This window comes from Dromiciops gliroides, chromosome 2, assembly GCF_019393635.1.
Source record: "Dromiciops gliroides isolate mDroGli1 chromosome 2, mDroGli1.pri, whole genome shotgun sequence".
Taxonomy (NCBI): domain Eukaryota; kingdom Metazoa; phylum Chordata; class Mammalia; order Microbiotheria; family Microbiotheriidae; genus Dromiciops; species Dromiciops gliroides.
Window position 1 is genome coordinate 196,592,226 of NC_057862.1, and position 22,643 is coordinate 196,614,868.

At 41.9% G+C, this 22,643-nt stretch overlaps 1 protein-coding gene across 3 annotated transcripts; it reads left to right on the plus strand.

The window, feature by feature from the left end:
- Positions 1-858: 858 nt before the first annotated feature.
- Positions 859-16,099, plus strand: SPATA5L1 (spermatogenesis associated 5 like 1). 3 transcript variants are annotated; one of them, XR_006354928.1, is made up of 8 exons: positions 859-2,001; positions 4,106-4,291; positions 8,239-8,397; positions 10,130-10,339; positions 10,458-10,679; positions 12,347-12,481; positions 13,362-13,482; positions 15,388-15,524. XR_006354928.1 is itself a non-coding variant. In XM_043986837.1 (8 exons), exons 1-8 carry the CDS (start codon positions 862-864, stop codon positions 15,550-15,552), a joined length of 2,343 nt encoding a protein of 780 aa, XP_043842772.1. In that variant the 5' UTR covers positions 859-861; the 3' UTR covers positions 15,553-16,099. The 3 variants fall into 3 exon arrangements, 1 of the variants encoding a protein (XP_043842772.1); XM_043986837.1 differs by having other exon boundaries at positions 13,357-13,482; positions 15,388-16,099; XR_006354929.1 differs by lacking the exon at positions 15,388-15,524 and having other exon boundaries at positions 12,351-12,481; positions 13,357-13,475.
- The last annotated feature ends 6,544 nt before the right edge of the window (positions 16,100-22,643 follow it).

Consider the following 22,643-nt stretch of genomic DNA (forward strand, 5'->3'; position numbering starts at 1 on the left):
ACTAGGGGAGAAATTTCAGAGATCTTGAGTTAATAGAAGTGGGTCTTGTCTCTGCTACTTGTTTGGTCTATGACTTTTTTTGTTTTTTTTTTGCGGGGCAATAAGAGTTTCTCATTGAGGTCCTCCTGAATCCAGGGCCGGAGCTTTATCCACTGTGCCACCTAGCTGCCCCCTGGAGTATGACTTTGGGCAAGTCACTTTACCTCTTCAGCCTCAGTTTCCTCATCTATAAAATGAAGAGGTGGAACTAGAGATATTTTATGGAAATTCTAGCAAGGGACAGACAGAAACAATAGTAAATGCTAGTAAGCATTAACAGATGCTTAATGATAGCTAACATTTATTTACCTGGCACTTAAAGGTTTGCAAAGCCTTTTACAAATAATATATCACTTGAGCCTCACAACAACCCTGGGAGGTGGGTGCTATTGTTTCCCCCCTTTTAAAGTTGATGTAAATAAGGCAGAAAGAAATTAAATGACTTGCCCAGGGTCACATAGCTATTAGTGTCCAAGGCTGCATTTGAACTCGGGTCCCCTGAGCGCATCATCTAGAGGCTTATTGGTTGAGTCACTCATTCCAGCTCTAAACCTAAAGACCCAGGTTCCTACAGCCCTGGGAGAAGCCAAACGTGATGGAACCAATCAGAAGCCATAACTAAATGCTACCCTACCAAGAGAGAGCAGAGGCTTCCTCGATCTCGCCCATCGAAGAGAAACAGTGCTGCGTGCTCTTGGATCTGACGCTGCGAGAATTGCTTAGCGCATGCGCAACATCTTTTTCCGGCCCTCTCGCGGGGACGGAGTGAAGGAAAGACTACGTCATCTCGCTGGGACGCGATTGGCCGGCTGACTGAGTTTTATGGCGTGCATGTCCCCCGCCGATTCTGCCAAGCCTGGCGCTATGGCTCTGGACTCGGGACTCCCCGAGACCGATCCGCTTTTGAAGCTTCTACCTCCGGATTCCCGGGACCTGGGCACACAGCGCTGCCGCCTGGGCCCTTCTGCCCTGCGCTCCCTGAAGGTCCGCCTGGGCGCCGCACTAGTTGTCAGCCTGCCGGACGGCGGCTCCTGCGTGTGCACCGCTTGGCCCCGGCGCGACTTGTCCGACGGCTTCGTACAGCTGGACCCGGGGTGCGCTAGCCCCGGCGCGGCCACGGGACCGTGGGGCCCAGGCCGAAGCATCCGCTTGAGCAGCCTCCGCGTGGTGGCCTGCCCGCCTCTGCGGAGCGTCACCGTGTTTCCGGTGCTGCGGGAGCCGCTGACTCCAGGCGGGGCGTCGAGCCGAGCCTCCGTGCTGGAGGCGGCGCAGGAGCTGCTGCGGAACCGGCCGGTCGGGGTGCGCTCAGTGCTGACTGCTCCCCCGGGCTCCACCGGCCCGGTGGCCGCCGTGCACGTGCTCGGGGGCGACCCCAGCCCGGACCCCGCCGGGCTGGTCACTCCGCTCACCCGCGTCGAGCTGGGCGAGCCCTCTGAGCCCCCGGCCCCGGAGCTAGCCGCCGAGGCTACCCTGGGCGGGCTGGCCGAAGCGGCCTCCTCGCTGCGGGAGCTCCTGCGTCTGCCGCACCTGCACGCCAGCGCCCTGGAAGCGCTCGGTGTCTCCGCGCCCCGAGGGCTCCTGCTCGTCGGGCCGCCCGGCGTGGGCAAGACGCAGCTGGTGCGAGCCGTGGCCCGGGAGGCGCGGGCCCGGCTGCTGGCCGTGAGCGGCCCGGAGCTGCAGGGCACGCGGCCCGGCGAGACCGAGGAGAACGTGCGCCGGGTGTTCGCCCGGGCCCGAGAGCTGGCCCGCCGAGGGCCCGCCCTCCTCTTCATCGACGAGCTGGACGCGCTGTGCCCCAGAAGAGGCGGCTCGCGCGGGGCCCCTGAGAGCAGAGCCGTGGCCCAGGTGCTCACTCTGTTGGACGGCGTGGGCAGCGAGCACCGCGTGCTGCTGGTGGCCGCGACCAATCGGCCCGACGCCCTGGACCCGGCGCTCCGCAGGCCGGGCCGTCTGGACCGCGAGGTGAGAGCTCAGAGGGCGTGCTGCAGGCTGGGATTCAAGGCTGTGTGACCCGAGACGCGTCACCCAACCTCTCTGTGCGCTAGGCATTTCTCTAAGGCTATAAGTTATGGAGAAGGTGCCAGCCTGCACTGGCAGCGTGAGTGCCGTATACTAAAGAATCATAGTTCACTTTAAAGTTTTGCATATTGCTTTCTTCGCCTATTTGAGCTGATCGTGCCCGACCTGGTGTCAAGAAGATGAGGTCAAATGTGGCCTGGGACACTTTTAATAATAACATTTTATGTAGTACCTGATGTGTGCCAGGCATTGTGCTGGGCGCTTTACAATTGTTAGCTCATTGGATCTTCACAACAACTCTGGCAAGTAGGTGCTATGTTTTGCAGATGAGGAAACAAGCAAATAGAGGTTAAGATCCCATAGCGGGCAAGTGTCTGTGGTAGGATTTCAACTCTACTCTTCCTAACTTGAGCCAATCTGCAACCTACCTACCTACTTTTAGCTGGATGACTCTGGGCAAGTCACTTAACCTCTCTCAGCTTCAGTTTCTTTTGTAAAATGGGAATCATAACATCTACCTTTCAAGGCTATTGTGAGCCTCAAGTAATATATTGCCAATTCCCTTGCAAGCTTTAAAATAACCATTATTATCATCACTGTCTTGCAAATTGGGTTCTGTTAACATCTCCAGTTTTGCAGATGGAAAATTAGAAGCTAAGTAATCTACTGAAAGATCAAGTAGTGGGAGGGGTGGTGCAGCTAGGTGGCCCTGAATTCAGGAAGACCTGAGTTCAAATCTGGCCTCAGACACTTGACACTTACTAGTTGTGTGACCCTGGGCAAGTCATTTAACCCTCATTGCCCCACTAAAATAAAATATAAAAACAACAACAAAACAGGCCATTGAGGCAGTAATGAAAATGCTATCCCATTTTTAAGATGAGGAAATAGAGGCCCATGTCACACAGAATAAGTGGCAGAATCAGAACTAAAAGCCAAGTTTTCTCATTCCAGATCCTGGACTTTTAGAAACTGTTGCTACCAAAATATTATTATAGGGGGCAGCTAGGTGGCACAGTGGATAGAGCACTGGACCTGGAGTCAGGAGTACCTGAGTTCAAAACCGGCCTCAGACACTTAACACACTTGCTAGCTGTGTGACCCTGGGCAGGTCACTTGACCCCAATTGCCTCACTAAAAAAAAAAAATATATTATTATAGGAGATGGCACCCTGAGGCAGTAAGGACAGAAATTGAAGCCATGTTAAAACAAAAATAGCAAAAAAAAATTTATTTTAAGGAAAAACAAAACTTACTACCTGGACTTCCAGCAAAATTGAGCCTTTGGTGCTTTCTGTATTTAGCATTAGTACTAAATTGATTTTTTTATTAGAGCTCTAAAGGACCTTTAAAAGACATCTAGCTGAACAACAGCAGAAAGCCCCAGTTTGGTTTCTACCAACATACCACATAAAATTTGTTGTTCAGTGGTTTTCAGTAGTGTCCCAACTTTGTAACCCCATTTGGGATTTTCTTGGCAAAGATACTAGAGTGATTTGCTATATCCTTCTCCAGTGCATTTTACAGATGAGGAAACTGAGGCAAATAGTTAAGTGACTTGTGCAGGGTCACAGGACTAGTAAGGGTCTGAGGCCAGATTTGAACTCAGGAAGATGAGTCTTCCAGACTTCAGGCCTGGTATTCTTTCTACTGTGCCACCTAGCTAGCTGCCTTGCTACATAGACTGCCTGTCACAATTTCATTTGCAAAATTTTCAGCTGATGGTCTTCTGGTAGGATTGGAACTTCCCTATTCTTTGTAGTAGGTGCTAAAATGCCTGTTGACCGGGCAGCTAGATGGCGCAGTGGATAAACACTGGCCCTGGATTCAGGAGTACCTGAGTTCAAATGTGGCCTCAGACACTTACTAGCTGTGTGACCCTGGGCAAGTCACTTAACCCCAATTGCCTCACCAAAAAAAAAAAAAAATAAATAAAATAAAATGCCTGTTGACTTGATGGGCCAAAAAATATGGAAAGAAATTAGAAAAGCTATAACTTCAAAAACTATATGTAGTCTTCAATTTGTGGGGGTTTGTTTTGCTTTAGATCATCATTGGGACACCCACACTGAAGCAAAGGAAGGATATTCTGCAAGTAATAACTTCAAAGATGCCTGTCTCCAGTAATGTGGATCTACTTCACTTGGCAGAAATGACAACGGGCTACGTTGGAGCTGATCTTACAGCACTCTGCAGAGAGGCCGCCATGCAAGCAATGCATCACACTGGTAAGGTATGAAGTCACTGGAGTGATTGAGCCTTTTATTGCAAACTTTAGTTATTCAGCAAACACTTATTAAATGCCTATTCTGTGCTAGGCACTATGATGAGAAATGGGGCAAAAACAGTCCCTATTTTCATGGAGCTTGTAGTCTAATGAGGGAGAAAACATGCAGAGAGCTTTGAACAAATGAGATATATTTTGGATAAATTGGAGATAATCAGCGGAGGGAAGGTTCTAGCATAAAGGGGAATCAGGAAAGACTTGGAGAAGGTGGTATTTTGGCTGGGATTTGAAAGAAGCCAGAAGTAGAGAATTCCAGGCATTGTTGGGAGGGAGTTGACCAGTGAAACTACCCAGTCAGGAAAGAGGAGATAGTGCTTTGTGCAAGGAACGGCAAACCGAAAAACAAAACAAACCCAGTATCACAAAATCAGAGGGAAGGGGGGAAGGAGTAAGAAAACTAGAAATGTAGGAGGAAGCCTGACTGGTTACGAATGCTGGAGTATTTTTGTATTTGACCCTGGAGGCAGACAGTAGGGAGCATGGTCCCATCTGCTTCATAGTTTGACAACTGAGTGGAGGATGAACTGGAGAGGAGAGAGACCAGCCTGCAGGCCATTGCAATAGACCCGCCTAAGTGATGAAGGCATAGACCAAGGTGGTGACCTTGTTAGAGGAGATGTGAGCATATGAGATAGAATCTTTAGGACTTGGCAACTGTGCGTGGCTGGGTGGGGGTGTTTCTTTACTGTAATACTAGTTCTTCAGTCAACAAGCGTTAATTTAAATACTGTGTGTGAGGCACTGTGCTCATCATACAAAGAGTGGCAAAAACATGGTTCCTGCCCTCGAGGAGTTCACATTCTAAAGGGAGAGACACTGTGCACACAACTATGAGCATACAAGATTTGTACAAAGGAAATGGGAGAGAAAGCACTATGTTAGTGTTTAGAGTAAATTTAACAGTTGTGTTAAAGTAATGCCTTTTCAGCAGTGCCCGGGTGGTGTTCCCCAGCACTCACTTTCCCTCCCATCCCCCATTATGGATGGAACAGGAAGAAGCATGTGGAACCTTCTTCCCAGGGAGGCCTTTGCTTATTCTGTGTATGACTGGTATTTTCTGGATAGTTCCTAGAGCTTATATCTCGTGGGGCTAAGGCAAATACAGAGGGGCCCAGTTTTTATAGTGGCCTTCCCAGAGTACTAGCACACTAAGAGTGTATCAGTCACATAGAATTAAAGTTAAAAACTAAAAGAGACTTTGGCATCCCAGTTGTTAATACTATAAATGTGGGAGAAGATTTGCTCCTTCCAGGCTCATTTGAAACAAGTGGCTTATGAGAACTGGGCTGTTTCTAGCACTTTCTGGTGGAATGTGTTTTATGGGGTGGTCTGAGAAGGTTCAGCTGGTCCAGTCATGGATGAACAGGAAAAAGTGATCTTATCACACCAGGGAAAGAGCTAGCAGAGGTCTTTCTCTTTTCTTCCTTTCCTCCTTTCTCTAGCACATTGTCTTCACTTCCATGCAAGGTCTGTTTTCATGTCCCCACGATACTAGGTGATAGAAGGAGGAGGTTATTTAAAGACGAAATGCAAAGACTTATTAAGGTGCCTGGTTTCTGGCCAAGTACACCAAGAAAGTTGGGCCCTTCTCCAGTCACTAAAATGACAGCAGTATTTTAAGATTTACAAAGTATTCAGTCAACTGGCTAAGTTGGCACCCCATTTGGGCAAATACTTGAATTGTCCCAGATCAGAGGCTTTTCATTTAGCTTGGCTAAATGAAATAAATAAAAATCTTAGTTTGGCTAAGTCCTACCAATTTTTATTTTTCTCTTTAATATTCCTCTTTCTGCTATCTCTTTTTTCCAAGTACTTGATTTTATTTGAGTCAGACACTCGTTATTGCTGTAGTGAGTAGTGGGAATTGAAATAGACTTTCTCCAGGGGGCTTAGAGATTGAAACTGAAAAAAAAAAAAAGAAACTGAAGGGAACAGTCTCCCTTCCTCTCCCCTCCCCCACCCCTTTAAAAAACCTATTCATAAAGCCCCTGATGATGGGTCCCAGCATCTTTCCCTATACCTGAGTATTTTCTGGATAGAAATGTCCCAAGTATTAAGTCTGTCATTAAATAGTTCTGACATTTATTTAAAAATAAATACATCGGTTGTTACCCCCTATTGCTGGTGAGTGTCCAGCACAGTTGATGGTAGAGTCAATTCTATGCATAGTAAGTAATACTTGAATCCCAACATCACTGAAAAAAGTAATGAGGTTGTGTCTTACCAGACTGGGAATTCTGCGGCTATGAGTTTGTGTCTCCTCAGATCTTTCACTTGCAGTGTAAAATATAGTTGAAAGAACACTGGACCCAGAGTCACCTGACCTGGGTCCTGGCCCCGGTTCTACCCCATGGAGCTATGTGGCTTTGGGCAAGGAATTTTACCCCCTCTGGACCTCAGTTTCCTGACCAATAAAACAAAAGAATTGACTAGGTGTTTTCAGGGTTCCCTCTAATGAAATCTTTGTCCTTGGTGGCACAAGTAAAGCATCTTCTGATGGAAATATGGAGTCTGTAGAAATATAAGCAGAAATTGCCAGAGCATAAAAGCCAACATTTTTTTTAGGATCCCAGGAAGTCTTTGCTGAAAGCTCTTGCTAAAGGTCACACAGGTAGTAATTAATTATCATCAAAGGTTGTATTTGAACCCAAATTGTGAGTGTCCTCCACTGCTCTATCCTGGGCTCCCTCCTCTTTTTCAACTCCAAAACCAGCTTACTTTGAGCGGTTTTTCACTAATATGAGTTGTTATTTAAAAAATGCAAATAGTACTTCACCCTAAATTGTGAAGACTATTCTGTCATCAACTTGTATAATTCACACATTGCCATACCCTGATATTTTCACTCAGAAATTGGGGGGGGAGCAGCTGGGTGGCACAGTGGATAAAGTACTGGTCCTGGATTCGGGAGGACCTGAGTTCAAATGCAGCCTCAGACACTTGACACTAGCTGTGTGACTCTGGGCAAGTCACTTAATCCTCATTGCTCTGGCTCCCCCCCCCCCCAAAAAAAAGGAAGGGAACCAGATTGAGTTGTCTCAGTTGAGTCTTGATCTGTTGTGAATAAAGAGGAAGAATAAAGCAGTCAAAGAAATTTCAATGGAGATTTCATGTATGAAGGTCTAGGAATTTGTAAGGAGGAGAGAGCAGGTACAATAAATTATCTTATATTTAAGTAGAATTTCCTTTCCTTAAAGTTTCAGGTTGGGAGTCTAAGCATCTTTTTGGTCCAGGGAAAGGAGGATTGAGCAACTATTCCAGTGTCACTTCATGAGGTTGGTAATGGATTGGGAGCTTAAATAAATGCCTTATCAATGGCTGTTACCACAGTTCATTGCTGATCAGAGTCAGGAACAGCTGAGGTAGAGGTGAGAGGGAATGAGATGACATGGAGTAGAGGCAACTTGGCAAGGATCTAAAATTGTCTATCCATATTTATTATCTTACTAATTTGCCCTTTGTTCTTAGTGGCACACATAAAACTCAGCTAGCTTTATGTAAAGTATCTTCTAATGGAAATATTGAGTCATTGTAGAAATACAGCAGAAAATGCCAGATTACAAAGGCCGGCATTTTTTAGGATCCCAGGAAGTCTTTGCTAAAAGCCATTGTTGTAGAAAAAAGGGGGGAGGTAGAAATTTGTCATGGGTGACACACTTTTCTTGGTTTTCTTAAAAATTGATTAGGGACAAGATATAAGAGGACAATATTTGGATAAACATGGAAAAAACACAAATAGTAAATATGAGTACATGATAACAACCGCTTCATTAGATATGACAATATACAATAATTTTCTATTCAGGGATATTTCATCATGGACTCTCTAGAAGAGTGTTTATTATACTAGCCCTAACCCTTGACTTCTGGTTGTACCTTTTTTCCTCCCACAGAATTCTGGAAATCCCATGATTGATGCAGCAGATTTTTTTGAAGCCTTTAAAAAGATTCAACCTTCTTCCTTTCGAAGTTTCATTGGATTAACAGACATTAAACCTGTTAGCTGGGAACAAATTGGTGGCCTTGAAGATGTGAAATTAAAATTAAAGCAGGTAAAACACAGAATAATTTTCTTCCTCCACTGAAGTACTACTCTGATGTCAGAGGTCTTTTTTTCGGGGTAATGAATGTTAAGTGACTTGCCCCAGGGTCACACAGCTAGTAAGTGTCAAGTGTCTGAGGTCAGATTTGAACTCAGGTCCTCCTGAATCCAGAGCCAGTGCTTTATCCACTGTACCACCTAGCTGCCCCACAGAATCATTTTAAGATAGGAAAAATCATTGTTATTTTAGTTGTAATGAATGAACAGTAGAAACAAATTCAGATAGTTCCTAAAAGGGCTGGGATGCATAAATGGGATCATAGATCTGGGGCTGAAAGGGACCTGAGGGACCATAAAGTTCAGCCTCCTTCTACAGATGAGGAAACTGAGGCCCAGGGAGGTTAAGGGTCTTGCTAGGGGCAGCTGGGTGGCACAGTGGATAGAGCACCGGCCCTGGATTCAGGAGGACCTGAGTTCAAATCTGGCCTCAGACACTTGACACTAGCTGTGTGACCCTGGGCAAGTCACTTAACCCTCATTGCCCCGCAAAAAAAAACCAAAAAAACAAAAAGAAAGAAAAAAGTCTTGCTAAAGGTCACACAGGTAGTAATGAATAATCATCAAAGGTTGGATTTGAACTCAGATCATGAGTGTCCTCCTCCACTCTATCCTGGGCTCTCTCCTCTTTTCCCTCCATCCTCAGGCTCAGTATGCACAAAACAAAATTATCTTCTAAAAGTCCCCAGTTTTTGTTGAGGGTGCCATCATTCTTCCAGTCACCCAAGCTCTCAAAGTCAATGTCATCTTGACCTCTCCCTCACCCTGCATATCCATTCTGTTGTCAAATCTCACTTCACAACATCTCTGGCATATGTCCCCTTTTCTCCCTTCACACAGCTGCCGTCCTTATACAGGCTCTTGTCCCCAGGGAGCCTTCTCATTGGTCTCCCTGCCTCAAGCCTCTTCCCAGACCGGGTGGACCTTCCACTCAGTTGCCGAAATGGTTTTCCTCAAGAACAGGTCTTGCCATGTTTTACCCCACTAAGTAAGCTCTGGTAGCTCCCTTTTATTACCTCCAAGACCAAATATAAAATGCTCATTCAGGCATTTAAAGCTCTTTATAACCATTGCAGTGTTCTTAAGGGTTTTTAAAATTGTATTTTCAGTCCTCTTCAGTTTTCCTCACCACCTCTACATCCTAAGACTCCCTTCTAAGCCTCAGCACATATCTCATCTTCTATGGGACGCCTTTCCTGCCCTCTTCTCCCCTTCCCCCTTCACTCCAGTCTCTTTCCTCTGAGATTTCCTTCTGTTTACATTTCATACATCAAGCATACCATTATTTGCTTGCTGTCTCATCCATTCGGTTGTGAGCTCCCTGAAAGCAAGGACTGCGGTGGTTTTTGGGGGGTTTTGGCAGGGAGTGGGGTGGGGTTGTGTGTGTTTTTTTTACCTTTCCTTCCATCCCTAGAGTCTGGCACATGGTAAGCACAGAGGCTTGTTGACTGAGACTCACTCTGGAACCTGTGTTCTCTGCACTATACCACGCTGTCTTCCCTCTTGTTAGATAAGAGGAGCCCAAATCTGATCATGAGAATTCTAGACAATGAAACCTTTTCTAGTGCTAAGAGTTTAGGTCCTAATGCCTTCAAATATACATTTAAATTGTCTTAAAGTCTGTTATTAACATCTTATTGTTTTATGCTAAACTGCCCTTTGTGTGTGGGGGGGTGTATTTGCAGAGTGTTGAATGGCCTTTGAAATTCCCTCGAGAATTTGCTAGGATGGGCCTGAATCCACCTAAAGGTATTCTCCTTTATGGACCCCCTGGATGTGCTAAAACCACACTAGTGAGGGCTGTGGCCACCAGCTGTCATTGCTCTTTTGCATCTGTAAGTGCAGCTGATCTCTTTTCACCTTTTGTTGGTGATTCAGAAAAAGTCTTGGCTCAGGTATGTTATCTGATTTTTTTTTTCCACAACTTTATTTTTACCTCATTTCCTCCCTGTATTACAGTTACCTTTGTAAAATAGATTTTTAAATAAACATAATTATTTTCTTTTATGAAAGGTTTTTCGACAAGCAAGAGCTAATACTCCAGCAATTGTTTTTTTGGATGAAATTGATTCCATCTTGGGATCCCGATCCATTAACAAAACTGAAAATGGTATTCAGGAAAGAGTTCTTTCTGTCCTCCTCAATGAATTAGATGGTGTTGGACTCAAGACTATAGAAAGAAGAGGAAATAAATTGAGCTTACAGGAAAACTGTGAAGAACAGAGAGAAAATGAGGTATTTCTTCATACATTACACACACATATATACATCTACACATATGTATATATGGATCATATATACATAACTATACCAAATATTTGTCCAAAGCCTTTCCTATGTTGGATTCATAATTTAAAACAGTAATTACTATTCAGTTTGGCCACGTCCATTTCTACAAATGTGACACGGATTATAATTCTGCAGGAATGGCAGGGGCAGATTTTATAGGACATTATGTTGGTTCAGTCTAATTAGACCTTTCCTTTTTCTGAAGGTTTAGAAGCTGAAAGTGCTGTGTAAACATAAGCAGCTGTTAGGAGAATCAGCACAGGATAGAGAGAGATCTGAACTTGGAGCATGAAGATTCAGGTTCAATATCTTAGATAAATCACTTACTCTTTAAGCTTGTGTTTCTTCATTTATAAAATGCAGGCAATATTTATGGTACCTACTGCTCTGCAGTATTGTGAAGAAAGTGGGCTGTTAATCATAACCATAAAGTGCCATGTCAATACAAGATACTGTTTTTATTGTCTAGTGAGGAGGACATATTCCTGCTGTTTTTAGTTTCCCCTCTTCAGAAAGGAGTCTTTGCCCCCAGATTGCTCGCCTGTGCAGTTCTGTTTGGGGCCTTATATTGATAGTTTGGGGTGGTTGTTGTTTTTAAAGGGAAGGACAGTCCCACGGAGTCTTATAATTATGGAATCTTAAGAGTTTGAAGAAATGTTAGAGTAGTCATTTAGTGTAAATGTTTTTCTAGTATAGAAATCCCTTCTAAAAAGGCCTTGCTGGATGATCACCTAGCTTCTGCTTAAAGACTCTTCCAGGGAGTGGGAATTCACTACTTTTCAGAATGGCCAGTTCCATTGGTTTGACACAGTAAAAGGAAAGACTTTTCTGAAATCTGTCTCCTTGTAGCTTTCCACCTCATTCTGCCATTTGGGATAGTAGAGACAATCTCTTTTCTTTTCCACAAGGCAGCCCTGCAGGTATTTGACTATAGCCATTTCTTAGCCTAGTGCTTGACACCTAGTAGGTGCTTAATAAACATTTGTTGATTGATTATTCCATTATATTACTCATAATATTAAGTCAGTAGTAATAGTTATTCTCTGTGTTCTCCTTTGGTCATTACAGTATTCCTGTGATATATCAGGTGTTATCAAGCTTTTATAGGTGGGGAGAACCGAAGTGCAGAGAAGTTACCTGAATTCCCACAGTTAAGATAAAGGAGCAGGGGCAGCTAGATGTCGCAGTGGATAAAGTACCAGCCCTGGATTCAGGAGGACCTCAGTTCAAATCTGGCCTCAAGACACTTGACACTAGCTGTGTGACCCTAGGCAAGTCACTTAACCCTCATTGCCCTGCCCCCCCCCCCCAAGAAGTAAGCTCTTCCTAATCATTAGAAATTATATTGACATTTATTTCAGTGCTTAGAGGTCTTTTAAGAATCATTGGCTAAAGGCAAGTCACTTAACCCCAGTTGCCTCACTTTAAAAAAAAAAAAGAAAAAAGAATCATTGGCTGAAATCATCGACTTATATGATATTTCCAAGTGCAATTTTTTTCCTACTATTTACCTGGTTCTTCCAGGATCTTTCTCCTAATTTATTCTATTTTATATGGGTGTGTGTGTTTTAGAATTTGGTGACTTTCATCTGTGTACATGTGTTTTCTTTCAGCTAGAGTTTCAAGAGGTTTTCAATCAAAATGTCATGATAATTGCTGCAACAAACCGACCAGATGTATTAGATGATGCCTTATTACGACCTGGAAGACTAGACAAGCTCATTTATATTCCACCTCCAGATCAGAAGGTGGGTTATGCCTGTGTCTGCTGTCTATGTATGTGACAAATTGGATTCTAAATGGTTTTTGCCTCTGTGATTGTGTATGGGGTCTAACTCTACTGGTTTATGTCATTTCACCTAGCCTTGTCTCAGGTCACATTTTGTTCAGCCTTTGTTGGTTTTTCTGTCGTTTGTCTTGCTAGAGACACCCAAGTGTAGAGGTAAAGGGATCATCTCCTTCCAGTCTTGCAGCAGCAGTCATTGACTCAGTATTTTGCAACTAGAATTGTAGAACTGAAGAATCAGGGAATGTTGGCACTAACAGGTTCAAATCTGGTCTCAGACACTTGATACTTACTAGCTGTGTGACCCTGGGCAAGTCACTTAACCCCCATTGCCCCCCAAAAATAATGAGGGGGGTTTAAGTTAAATATATTTCAGTGCTCTTTGAGTTTTAGATGTTTTTTCTTACATACAAATTAATCTAAATAATATGAAACACTTATATCGTAATTCATTTGTTATTGGTGAATTCTCCATCAAGGCACCCTGGTAGAGTGGATAAAATATTGGACTCAAATCAGACAAGACCTGGGTTTGAGGCCAGCTTCACTCTTGACCAGTCTGTATCCTGAGTCATTAACTATCTCTCAGTCTCAGTTACCTCATCTGTAAAGTGGAGATATTAATAGTGCCTGACTCACAGGATTGTTATGAGAATGAAATGAAATACATGTTGAGCTCTTTGAAAATCTCAACATGATACTTGTACCTATTACAGTTATTAAAATATAAACAGTCTCATTTTCTGTGGCTGTGAAAGAAAATGCAAGCCTTTGTGGTTGAGTATTGTATGTTCTTTGAGGAAATTAATATTTGTGCATTTTTTACCTCTACCCTAGGACAGACTTTGTATTTTGAAAATCTGCACTAAAAATACACCTCTAGGTCCTGATGTGTCTTTAGAAAACTTAGCAGCACAAACTTGTTTTTTCTCTGGAGCTGATCTTGGAAATCTCTGCAAGGAAGTAAGTTTTCTTTAATAATCAGTGAGTAAACTTGTTGTTCAGAATGGTGAGTTTTTCCACACCATTAAGTACGTTTCAGAAAGCTTTTGACCAGTTTGCTAGCCAGTTACTTTTGTGCCATGGGAAGGAGTACATGTCTACCTGTACATGTGTACCTGTACCAAAAATGAAAATTTGCTGATTTGTCCCCTGTCTCTTTCCTTGATACTTCCAGAAAAAAAAACAACTGTCATCCTCCTCAAACTCACTTATGGCCTTTTCTTGCTCAAGACAATTTCCCCTGATCATAGGAGGGGATTGGATTGAGGTAGAACCATATTCCCACACAGACCTTGGCCACGGCATCCATCATTTTAAGGATGTAGAAGACAAGCTGGAATAGCATAGGTCAGGCTTTCATCCCCGATGTTATTCTCCTCAGTTGCCATCTACTAGCTAAGTGCACTAATGAAAAAAAGATAGTAACTTCATTTAAACTCAGTTGGGGCATTTAGTTTTCCTACATTGTGACATTAAAAAGAGTTTAAATGATTTAATTTCTTGAAATAGGAAAGTTAATATTTAAATGCCAACAAGTATTAAATTGAAGCTAATAAATTTTAGGGGAGACCATCTCACAAAACATTAGAAAGATGAAATGCTCTTTTAAAAACATTTAATTTAAAAAAAAGTGGTCATGTCAGATCATTTTCCTGGTTTGCAGTAGTTCTTCACAGCAAACTTACCTTGTACTTTTGTCCTGTTTAAGGCCTTCTAGCTATCTGTTCCCATTGTGAACCTCTATTCTCCCCAGTTTATTGTTGTTTAAATTTTTGTCTGTTCACTGCAGACACACTTCCCTATGTGACTGCAGGGGAATCCTTTCTGATTCTTTCATTCAACTCCTATTACATAAGTAAGGTAAGATCACAATAGGTCTCTCACACACACATATTTTCTCCTACCTCAATTTGAGAATTGTCGCTCCTTCAAGTAAAAGTACAATCTTTCTTCTCTCTCTCTCTCTCTCTCTCTCTCTCTCTCTCTCTCTCTCTCTCTCTCTCTCTCGCTCTCTCGCTCTCTCTCTCTCTCGTCATCCCCCCCCAAATGAAACCATAACATAGAAGCATCACACAAACATTGGGAATACAACTTACATAGTGTTTATATACAATTATGTTTTAATGTTTATGGTAAGAATTGCTCTGAATATATTTATATAACATGAATAATCTTAAATTGACTTAAAAGTCTGAAATTAGTATAAAAGGAATAAAGGCTTAGTAAAAATTTTCAATCTATTGTGAGATTTAAAATTGGATATAAGAGCATTAAGCTCCCCCTTTAACTTTTCCCTTATATATCTCCCAGACCACTAAGAAAAAGAAGCCTCTGAACTTTAATCAGTGAGGGATTAGCTTTTATTGTTTGGGAATTAATTAGACAACAAACAAGTGATACCGATTAGGGAAATAGGAAAGTAGAAATACAAATGAATAATCTTAGATCTAAGATTAGTCTATATTCTTTTATAAAACTCACCAAATCCCAAAACTGCCTGCCAGGCTGAGAACCAGAGCTGATCACCAAAAGCATTCACCGTCACCACTAAGCGGAGAAACCAGAGTGAGTGAGCGAACTTCTGTTCCACTCTCACTTTTTAAGTTGGTATCCGGGAAGTGCAGTGTGCTTGGCCATGCTCTCGGGGGCAGCAGCAGGCACACCACTGCCGTTCATTGCAGTCTCCTCCCCAAAAGGGCAGTCCTTCAAAAACCGCTTCAGTAGCATTCACTCAACTCTGAAATGGTTCGCCTTACTTAAGGTTTTATCATTTTATAAATATTGGATTGACACTTTGCATTCAGGTTATTTCTTGTCATATGTTACAAAAGTAAAAGTTAACTTTATGGGGTTTTGTTTTCAAAGGCTGCTTTGCTGGCTCTAGAAGAAAATGGACTAGAAGCAACCACAGTGAGTCAGGAGCACTTTCTGAAATCACTGAAGACTATAAAACCATCCTTACACCAAGAGGATTTGACTCTTTGTGAAGGATTTCAAAAGCAAGAATTCTCCAGTTTAGAGGGTCTTTAGGTTACTTTTATAGTCCTGTCCATGAATAAACTAAAATTTGTGGTTTGGGTTCCCCCCACCCCCTACATTTCAGGAGACTTTGTTATGTTTATGCATTTGGAGAGGATGGAGACATGGGTCTGGGATCACCAGCTTTGTCTAAAGAGGACTCTCAGTAAAGCATAACCTTGTACCAGTGGTTATTTCTCCCCATCCACCATTCATACTGTTGAATTAGGTCATGGTGCAAGGAAAAGAGCAGTGGATGGGACCAGAGTTCAAATAGTAACAATTGTGCTGATTGGTGGATCGAAGCGTGCAAGTCACTAAAACTCAATGGACCTCGTTGTTCTCATCCGTGAAATTGAGGACTTTCGACTGGATGACCTGAGCTCCCTTCCAGTTGCTTCAGACCCACTGGCACTGTTGTCATACTGCATAACCACGCCCCAGCCACTTTTTATTAAAAAAAAAATTTAAGTAGTATATTATTTTCCAGTTACATGTAAAGATAGTTTTCAACATTTGTTTTTATAAGATTTTGAGTTCAAAATTTTTCTCCCTTCTTCCTCCCCAAGACAGAAAACAATCTGTTATAAGTTATATATGTACAATCACATTAAACATATATCTGCATTAATCATGTTGCGAAAGAAGAATCAGAAAAAGGGAAAAACCTTAAAAAAAAAAGGTACAAACAGCATGGTTCAATCTGCATTCAGATCCCACAGTTCTTTTTCTGGATGTGGAGAGCATTTTCCATCATGAGTCCTCTGGAATTGTCTTGGATCATTGCACTGCTGAGAAGAGCCAAGTCTATCACAATTGATCATCACATAATGTTGCTGTTAGTGTGGACAATGTTCTGGTTCTGCTTGCTTCACTCGAATCAGTCTACTTAAGTCTTTATCCAGGTTTTTCTGAAATCTGCCTGCTCACCATTTCTTATCTTAGCCACTTTCTATTGGCTGCTAACACTCAGCCCATATCGGTTTGGGTAATCCCATTTTGGAGGTGGTGGCAACTTATAGAAGGAGCAAAGCCCAGCTATTTACATTCTGTCCTCAAGTTAGGGAAATGGGGATGACAGAATTCCATTGAACTCGATGGAAATATTCATTGTGGTAAATTGGTCAATACCCAGCCTCCTGTCACTACTATGAATAGGCTGATATTGATGGATATTGGTCATAAGCACGGGTGTCCCTAGAGGCTGCACCTTCATTGGTCCTCCCTTTCTCCTTATGAGAAGTAAGTGGTGATTTGGTGCTAGCATATGTTACATTTGGAATGCCAAATAGTTCAAAACAGGTAATTTTAATAAAAATAACATTATTAAGTAACTTAAGTTATATAGGATAGCACCTTAAGTTTTTTGGATTTGTTCACAGCCCTGGATCCATGTGCATTTTTAGCATACCAAGAAAAAAAAATAAGATTTAAGACCTATTTCATGGAATGCTTACCCTCTTGCCCCCACTCCCAATCTTTCAAACCAGTACCCCAAGTGGAAAAAATGTCAGGCTTTTTTTGGGGGGGGGGGCAGGCAATGATGGTTAAGTGACTTGCCCAGGGTCACACAGCTAGTAAATGTCAACTGTCTGAGGTTGGATTTTAACTCAGGTCCTCCTGAATCCAGGGCCAGTGCTCTATCTATTGAACCATCTAGCTGCCCCAAGTCAGGCTTTTTTTTTTTAGAGGTCCTGGGCTTTGTTCAACGGAAGCAAAGAAACAAAGGATACTGTCTTTTCTGCCCTCCATCCAAACTCATGGCTTCCAGAAGTTGTTAATTCAGGCACCCTGAAATCATTTCTGCTTTAGATCTGAAATAACCTGGGTATGCTAACTCCTCATAATCCAGGATGGAAGCTTGCCTCTGGGGCTGGAGTTTATCTCTCATGCTAGTTTAGTCACATCCAGAATCTTGTGCCATGGCTTCAATTAGTTTTCATGCCCTAAAATGGCAGTTGATCGATCCAAAAGTATTTTAAGTGCCTGTTGTGTGCCAGGCACTGTGCTACAATCTGGGAATAAATGGAGAGAAGGGAAGTGGAGGAGAAAGGCATATAAGAAACCAGGTACATGTAGAAGGAAGGCATTAACATCTAAAGGGATTGGGAAAATAATGTGATTCCTACACCTCATCCAATAATAGAAATAGGTTATTAGCAGAATCTAATGAAACAGCAGAAGAGGGTTATGAGCTCAGCCTTGAAGAAAACTATGGCAGAGGAGGAGAGGCAGAGCATCTCATTCATAGGGAACAGCCAGTAGAAAGGCACACTGATGGGAGACGAATTTAGGAAATGCAAGGAGGGCAGTGTAGCTGGATCAAAGAATGCTAGGAAGAGAGTAAGGTATCAGAAGGGGCCAGGTTATAAAGAGTTAATGTCAAACAAGACTAACTTGGAGATAAGGAGACGCTGAAGCTTATTGAATGAGTACTTCTAGTAAGGTGGTAGACACCTGGCTAGCTAAATGGAGAATAGATTGGAGAGGAGAAAGAATTGAGACAAGACTGGTTAGAAGGCTATTGTAGTCCAGGTGATGAGAGCCTGAACTAGGTGCTTAGCTGTGTGTGGGGACATAGACGTGAATGTAGAAATGACTAGATTTGGCAATGAATTAGATATATGAGGTGAGTGAGACGACCCAGATTGTGGTCCTGATGACTTTGACAATAACAACTTTCTAAAGTCAAGTTTCACTTATTTTGAAGCTAAAAGACAAATTCTGATATTGGATATTTGCAAATGAACTCAACTACTTTCAAGTTCGGTATTTGAAATTCCTTCTTTAATTAGTAGATTGGAATAATCTATCATTAGCATATTTATGTGAGTAAATGTTGCTGAAGTGGTTTGATATTACTTAACAACTGTTTGTCTCTACAGTTAAGTAAAATATACCTCTCCCTACAATTTTCCTCAGATTCCAAATTACCATGTTCCAATTAGCAATAACTCCAAATTGGTGAGATGCAAATGAATTAGGTTTTACTCTCATTAAAATCAAGTATTTATTTGATGGTTCTGAAGTATGTTGTGCAATATGGTATTTTAAAATAAATTTTTATGTCTTTTGTTTTTATATCACCTTTATTTCTGATGATATTTCCTCCCTCCCCACCCAGTGAGCCTTCTCTTGAAACAAAGAATAAAAAAGAAAGGAAAAAAAGCAGTTTAACAAAAACAACTGATAAATAAAACTCTAGAATAAAAGCATAGAAACTTTAGTTCTAGTCCCACCTCTTCCAGGAACTGTATGATCTTGGACAACTCACTTAGTCTGTTTTCTCATCTGGAAAAAAAAAAAGTGTTGGAATAGATCTCCCCTAATGTCTCATATCACCCCTAGCATTCTTTTTTTTTTTTTTTTTGGCGGGGCAATGGGGGTTAAGTGACTTGCCCAGGGTCACACAGCTAGTAAGTGTCAAGTGTCTGAGGTCAGATTTGAACTCAGGTCCTTCTGAATCCAGGGCTAGTGCTTCATCCACTGCGCCACCTAGCCGCCCCTCCCCTAGCATTCTAATATGCTTTGTATTGGCTATGATGAATTATGCAAATAAAAGCATTAATATGTCCATAACCTTCAAACCAGAGTTCTCACTACTGGGCATATATATACCCAAGGAGGTAATTGATAAAAAGTCCTCTTAAACACTAATATTTACAGTAGTATTTTTTGTTGTAGCATAGAACTGTATATGCAAAATAGATGCCCACTAATTAGGAGTGACTAAAATATACATGAATGTAATAGAATATTACTGTGCCATAAGAAATGATGAATATGAATAAAGAGGCGCATGGAAAGACTTACATAAACCTATGCAGCATGAAGTAAGCAGAGCCAAGAAAACAATATACAATGACTACAACAATACAAATAGAAAAAACACAATCAAAATGTTGCAAAATTACAGACATGGCCCCAAAGAAGACATATGAGAAGACACCCGTTACTCCACTCCTTTGCAAAGTAGGAGGTCCATGATTGTGGAATATTGCATATATTTTCAGATTTTTTTTTTGGTATATTAATTGGATTTTATATTTTCCCCTCCCCCTTTTTCTTTGAAAAATATTTTTATATGTGTTGGCTCTCTGGGAGGGGAAAGGAGAGGGATATTTTAAGAAATTCTTGTGATGTAAAACAGGATATTAATAAAAAATTTTTAAAAACAATGGCTATGATGAAATCAATATTACAGAGGTCTGCTGCTGAGGTATCCTTCTCTGACCTATTAATCTACTGCCTACCTAATCCCTATACTACTGCTGCTACTTTTTGTGATATTAGGTCTCTGTTGGTTCTCTGAGGGGAAAAAATGTAAGCACCACACACTTTTTTTTTTTTTTAGTGAGGCAATTGGGGTCAAGTGACTTGCCTAAGGTCACACAGCTAGTAAGTGTTAAGTGTCTGAGGCCGAATTTGAACTCAGGTACTCTTGACTCCAGGGCCGGTGCTCTATCCACTGTGCCACCTAGCTGCCCCAGCACCACACACTTTTAATTTTTTTTTTTTTTTTTTTAGTGAGGCAATTGGGGTTAAGTGACTTGCCCAGGGTCACACAGCTAGTAAGTGTGTGTTAAGTGTCTGAGGCCAGATTTGAACTCAGGTACTCCTGACTCCAGGGCCAGTACTCTATCCACTGTGCCACCTAGCTGCCCCTCACACTTTTAATTTTAATCTGCATTATAACATTTTCTCCATGACTGTGTTAAGTCTAGACAATCAACAAAACAATAAATCAGACCTTGATTTGTAGTGTCCCAGGTGTAAAGAAATGCTCACACTAAAAATTCAACAATCCTCTCTCCTGAGCTAGTTGGAGCTGGTTTCAGCAAACCCTTGGATCTAGTCTAGCACCTAAGGAGACAATTTGTGGAAGCCCATTAGCACCCTGAAAAATTCCAGTGGGAATTTTGAAGCAAATGTTCTATAAATTTCTCCATTATGATAATTTACCATCCCCCACCACACCACCAACATATACATACCTATAGGCAACCTGTTCCTTAAGTCTACCTCCTAGTATCTTAGATCTTTCATCCTTGTTATATATAATCACTACCTTCCAGAAGTGCTGAATGGTGTAGTGGAGAAATTAGAGGAAAAGATTTGGATCTGGAATCAAAATTCAAATTCTGTATCTCCTACTTCCACCCTATGTGACCTTGGGCCTACCTGGGTAACCTTAACCTCTGTGGGCCTCAGGTGCCTCACCTGTAAAGTGAAGGAGCTGGACCATAGGACTCTCAAGGCTCTCAAGGCTCTAAATCTTTTGATTTCATATCCTGGCTTCTTCCTCCAGTCACTATTTTATCCCTCTCCTCCCCTACCATACTTGCTTTTTTTTTAAATTAAATTTTGTAATGATCAGAAATATTCTCTCCCTCCAACCCCTCAAGTCCCTATAACAAACATTCATAGTCAAGCACCAAAAATTGTATGTCTGTGTCTCATTCTGTACTCATAATACACTCTGTACCAACTCTCCATCAGGAAGTGAATAGAATGCTCCACCATATAATTGTCATTGAAAGTACTAACATTTGTTGGCTGCTAGGTGGCTCTGTAGATAAAGCTCGGGCCCTGGATTCAGGAAGACCTGAGTTCAAATCCAGCCTCAGACACTTGACACTTATTAGCTGTGTGACCTTGGGCAGGTTACTTCTTTTTTTTTTTAATTTTTTTTTTGTGTGTGTGAGGCAATTGGGGTTAAGTGACTTGCCCAGGGTCACACAGCCAGTAAGTGTTAAGTGTCTGAGGCCAGATTTGAACTCAGGTACTCCTGACTCCAGGGCCAGTGCTCTATCCACTGTGCCATCTAGCTGCCCCTTGGGCAGGTTACTTCTTAATCCTCATTGCTCCACCAAAAAAAAAAAAGTTACTAATGTTTGTCTCACCTTCTCTACTGTAATTTCCAAAAAAAGCAATTAATGCTGTTTCTACACTTATTGACTTGTTAACCTCTTTTTATCTTGATCCTGTCCCTGTTGGTCCATTGTAGCTACTCTCAAAGGTCATCAGCTACCTCCCTAGTCATCAAACCTAATGACTTTGTATCAGTTCTCATTTTGAAAAGCAATCCTTTTTTGAAATTCATTCTTACAAGTCATTCTGAATTGAGAAATGGTCAAAGGATATGAATAGGCAGTTTTCAGATGAAGAAATTAATGCTATCTAGAGCCATATGAAAAAATGTTCTCAATCACTACTGATTAAAGAAATGCAAACCACTCTGAGGGACCACCTCACACCTATCTAATTAGCTAATATGACGAAAAAAGAAAATAAGTATTGTAGATGTGGGAAAACTGGAACATTAATGTATTGTTGGTGGAATTGTGAAATGATCCAACCATTCTGGAGAGCAATTTGGAACTATGGCCCAAAAGGCTATAAAACTGTGCATACCCTTTGACCCAGTAATACCTCTACTAAGTCTGTACCCCAAAGAGGTCATTAAAAAAGGGAAAAAGACCCGAATGTACAAAAATATTTAAGCTGCTCTTTTTGTAGTGGCAAAGAATTGGAAATTGAGGGGATGCCCATCAATTAGGAGTGGCTAAACAAGTTGTGGTATATGAATGTAATGGAATATTATTGTACTATAAGAAATGATGAGCTGGAAGATTTCTCAAAAACCTGGAAAGACTTATATGAACTGATGCTGAGTGAAATGAGCAGAACCAAGAGAACATTGTACACAGTGTCAACAACATTGTATGATAATCAGCTGTGGTAGACTTAACTCTTCTCAGCAATACAATGATCCAAGACAATGCCAAAAGGCTCATGATGGAAAATACCTCTACATCCAGAAAAAGAACAATGGAGTCTGTGAGAAAATGGGTAGTTGTCTCCTCTCAATGTGGGTATAACAGTCAATCATATCTCTCCTGACCTGCTTGTAGAACAAAGGTTTCAGATCCCCTCCTCCCCCTCAGGCTAACAAAATCACCTGGTTCAAGGAGTCCTGTTCTCAACAAAGTCCGCAGAATTGTATCCCTATAAGGAAGAATAAGGTCCACTCCTGAGTTATAAGGAAGAGGGGTGGGAATACTGCATTCTGATTAGCTAGTTTTTGCGTGTAGATTGTAACC

What these genes read in the sequence shown, in the direction of transcription:
- SPATA5L1 (XM_043986837.1), top strand. Translation starts at nt 862, where the DNA reads ATGGCGTGCATGTCCCCCGCCGATTCTGCCAAGCCTGGCGCTATGGCT. An exon ending in CAATGCATCACACTGGTAAG is followed by an intron (nt 4,292 to 8,238) that starts GTATGAAGTCAC and finishes TTCCTCCCACAG; the next exon opens with AATTCTGGAAATCCCATGAT. An exon ending in TGAAATTAAAATTAAAGCAG is followed by an intron (nt 8,398 to 10,129) that starts GTAAAACACAGA and finishes GTGTATTTGCAG; the next exon opens with AGTGTTGAATGGCCTTTGAA.